This window comes from Cricetulus griseus, chromosome 3 (assembly GCF_003668045.3).
Source record: "Cricetulus griseus strain 17A/GY chromosome 3, alternate assembly CriGri-PICRH-1.0, whole genome shotgun sequence".
Classification (NCBI taxonomy): domain Eukaryota; kingdom Metazoa; phylum Chordata; class Mammalia; order Rodentia; family Cricetidae; genus Cricetulus; species Cricetulus griseus.
Genome location: NC_048596.1, coordinates 182,249,671 through 182,253,854, shown reverse-complemented (window position 1 = coordinate 182,253,854; position 4,184 = coordinate 182,249,671). Strand labels below are relative to the sequence as shown.

The window sequence follows — 4,184 nt, the reverse complement described above, 5'->3', positions numbered from 1 at the left end:
GAGCGCGCCGAGCGGGAAGACTCGGACGGTGAGGGTGCGCCCGACCGGCGCCGGGGCCGGGACTGGGGGCGTCTACACAGGACTCAGGTCCGCTCGCGCCGCCGAGCCACGCGCGAACACGTCCACATGCAGGACTCTACTTTTCTTGCTCCACGCGCGCTCAGACCGATGAGTCTTCTCGGTCCGGGACTCCCGAGCCAAGTCATCCTCCAGCCACCCTCCTCCCAGCTCCTCCCCCGAGGGCCGCGGGCGGGGGCTGCAGACGTGGCCGCCTGGGGAGGCCGGCCAGCAGGCTGCCTGGTTCAGGCTGGTGCCGAACGCGTGTCCCGGCCGGGACCAGGTTCAACGGGAGCCTGGATTTCAGCTTCCTCGCTTTCTGTGAATCGCCCCCATCCTCTTGAGAGTTATCCTTTCTTCCCTTGTGACTCACCGCCCCTCTCTTGTCCTCTCCCCACCCCTGCCTCCTTGCACTCTGGCCCGCTAGGAGCGAAGGGTGTGCTCCTGGAAGAGCCTCTGTTGGTGTAGATCTGTAGGTACAGGAGGCATCTGGGGAGCAGTCACACGGAGCCAAGCTTGTCTAGGCACTGTACATGAAGCAACTCGTTTTAATCCTCCCAGCCTCCCCCATGGGACAGGTTCTGTTACTCGCACTTAGGAAGGAGTGAAGGGAGGCAGGGAAGAGTTATGTAACTTGTTCCCAGTGGGATTCAAACCCGGATATGAAAGTGTAATGCCTTAACCTAGGTATTACGGCTGGTCATGGAGGTGTCCCTTTCTCCATCTTCCACCCCAGGAGGATCCTCAAGGCCAGTCCTGGCACACACTTGCAATGTGAACATTACTGGGACTGTGTGTCTGTGTAGCTGTACAGGCATGTGTAAACGCACGTGTGTGGCTGAATATCACAGGGTGAAGGCAGGGTCAGGTCTGGATGTCCTCATGGCTATTATTTCCAGCAAGACTGCCAGTGATGACCATAGTGCTATGATTGATAACAAATGCCTATGATGTCTGGGACTAACGATGATGGAAACATGTAGGAAATGTGTGTTGTGTTGGGTGGTATTATCTGAGGCTATCTGATAGGTCTGTAATGGTGACATGCTTGGGATAGCCTGTGCCTGATGTGAATGATGGCTATATCACCTGTCTGTCACGTGTAGTTGTGCAGGCCAGTGGCATGGGCTGCCAGAGGTCATGGAGATTTGTCAGACTTCACAGCCATATGTAAGTAACCCTAGGCGCAAATGTCCCTGTCTGCCCCCATCCTGGTCCAAGGGGTCAGAATAGTTTCCCTCCTCCCCTGTGCCTGGAATGATGTTTGCCTCCAGATGATGTGTTGAGCTGCATCATTAGCCTGGACCAGTGGGCAGGGCTAAGCCTTGTCTTTGGCCCCGCCTTGGTCCTTCAAGGGTGACAGGAGTAACCTGGAGCTATGCTGGCTGCCGGTTGTGTCCTGCCAGATCCCTCCAGGCTGGGCCACCTCCCCCCACCCCACCCCCTTCCTTCTCCACCTCTTACTTCTTTTCATCCAGACTGTGGCTGTGTTTGCAACATGGGGGATACCCTGCACCCCGGTGAGTGATTTTGCTTCTCCTTACCTAGCCAAGAATCAGAGAGCACAGGACTATCTTAGGTCCAGCTCTCCTGGAAACCTTCAGCTTAAAGCTCACACCTCTGCTATGTGGGGCATAACTAGGGCTGCTCATCTTGGTGATCTGTGGTAGGAGTAGGAAGGTCAAGGAAGGGCATTGTAGATATATGCCAATAGGATCAAAGCTGTCACCCAGGTCATTCCCTACCATTGGGGCTTTCACAATTGCTGATAGGAACACACTTGTGTGCTTCACAGACAGCCCCAGGCCTGAGTTGTGCTCTGGTTCTCTGGGGGTCTTGGGTAATGTTTGAAAAGTTTGAGCCTGGCAGGCAGGCATGCCTAAACCTGCCCTGGAATTTTTGGAATAGCTGAGGCCAGGGCGGTAGCTGGAAGTCTAGGGGAGTACAGACCTGAGGCACTGTTTAGACCCTCTCATATCCCTGTAATACTATGGGAGGGTCCTTAAATGAGGCTTTGGGGAATCTAAGGAGTGCTTGCCGGTGTCTGAGACCAGACAGTACCTTTTCTGATGCATCAGGGAAGTTGGAAGAGGGAGTGTTACTGTCTCTACTTCATAGAAAACAATGTGGTACAGAGAGAGTAAGCAGTTTTCCTTGGGTCACACAGGTTAAGGGGCAGAAATTCAAGCCAGACTGCTGGCTCTCTGAACACCCAGAGGCTGGGGTATGCACACAGTGACCAAACTACATATCCCAGAGGTATTTTCTGTGCTAAGGTATATTGCTATATCCCAGAGTGCCCCCGAAACTGGACTGGGATCTAGAATGTGAAAAGGGAACCCACAGCTCAACTCCCAAGCCTGGACCCAGGTCTTGCCCTCTTTGCTACACAGCCTTGTCTTGCTTTGTTTCTAAAAGGGGGCAAATGATGTATACCAGGAAATAAGGTAATGGAGACAGCTTCTAGAACATTCCATGCCATCTAGAGTGATGGTTGTAGGGACAAGGGATCAGATGGATCATAGAGGGGGAACACTGTTGTGCACGCTCAGCTCAACAGTTTGTAGGATTTTTTTTTCCTTTGATTTCTTTTTCAACGTAAGTTTCATGAGGTACTGGGGGTCAAACCCAGGGCTTTATGCATACTAGGTAAGCACCTTCCCATCTGAGCTATATTCCTAGTCCTTTGGCTTTTTTGTTTGTTTTCACTCTGCAGCCTAGGCTGCCCTAGAAACCTGTATAGCCTAAATTGACCTTGAACTCAGGTTCTTCCTGTCACTACCTCACAGGGGCAAGGATTACAGGGGTTTGCCATTATACCTAGGTCTACAGTAGTGGTTCTCAACCTGTGGGTCACAACCTCTTTGGAGGTCAAACAACTTTTTAACAGGCAGGGGTCACCTAAGACAATGGGAAAACACAGATATTTACATTACGGTTCATAAACAGTAGCAAAATTACAGTTATGAAGTAGCAGCAAAAATAATTTTATGGTTTGGGGGGTCACCACATTATGAAGAACTGTATTAAAGGGTCACAGTGTTAGGAAGGTTGAAAACCCACTGTTCTGCAGTTTCTAAATAACAGTGCATTGCTCTTTCTTTCTCTCTTTCTTTTTTGTATTTTGTTCTTAGAAACACTTAGTATCGGTGGTGGGACAGCCTGCAGTGTGCACATTTAGAATAATTTATATATATTTCCAGCCTCTTTCCACAAAGGGATCTGAAATATGCAACAAAAGTGCTTCCTGAAAAGATACAGAGGGAGAGGGAGAACAGACACTAAATAAATGCTGGCTGCATCTGAGGGATACGTTTATGGAGCTTCCTAGTAGGCGAGGCAGAAGTTGAAGTAAGATGAGCTGCAGAACTGCCGTTTTCATTTCTGTTTTGCCATTCTATTGTTGTGGTGGTGGTGCTGTTTGTTTTTGTTGTCAGAGCTTCTCACTGGAGAGTTGTCAATGGAAATGGCAACCATGACTGGATTTTGAAAAAGGATTTTCTTGTGATTCCTTATCCTTCCTGAATGAGCATGGAAGTTAGCACAAATGTCAGAGTGTCTGAGGACCTACCTGACCCCGCCAGGCTTTAACCTGATGTGGTGGGCTGAAATGACTGCTGACTTTGGCAGTGACCTGCATTGATCTACATGATCATCAAATGTAGAGCAGAGAGCCAGGTGTGCAAAGCCAGGCATATGTACCTGCTATGATGCCAGCACTGGGGTGACAGCAAGGAGCATCCCTGGCTGGCCAGGCTAGCTGAATTGGTGAGCTCTCAAAAAATAAGGGGGAGAAGCCGGGCAGTGGTGGCGCAAGCCTTTAATCCCAGCACTCCTGAGGCAGAGGCAGGTGGATCTTTGTGAGTTCGAGACCAGCCTGGTCTACAAGAGTAGTTCCAGGACAGCCTCCAAAGCCACAGAGAAACCCTGTCTCGAAAAAAACAACAACAAAAAAAAAATTAAAAAAAAAGAGAGAGATCTTGTCCCTTTCCTCTTCTCCAGGTGTTGACATATGTCTCTCTTAGGGTCCTTCTTGCTTCCTAGCTTCTCTGGGGTTGTGAATTATAGGCTGGTTATCCTTTGCTCTATGTCTAATATCCACTTATGAGTGAGTACATACCATGTTT

At 50.0% G+C, this 4,184-nt stretch overlaps 1 protein-coding gene across 1 annotated transcript in view; it reads left to right on the top strand.

Moving 5' to 3' along the window:
* Positions 1–4,184, top strand: part of Slc12a4 (solute carrier family 12 member 4) — a gene marked incomplete at its 5' end in the record, with an annotated part of 21,792 nt that continues 17,608 nt past the window's right edge. The window contains 1 exon segment of the mRNA XM_035442648.1: positions 1–28. Coding sequence (XP_035298539.1) covers positions 1–28 — 28 coding nt within the window.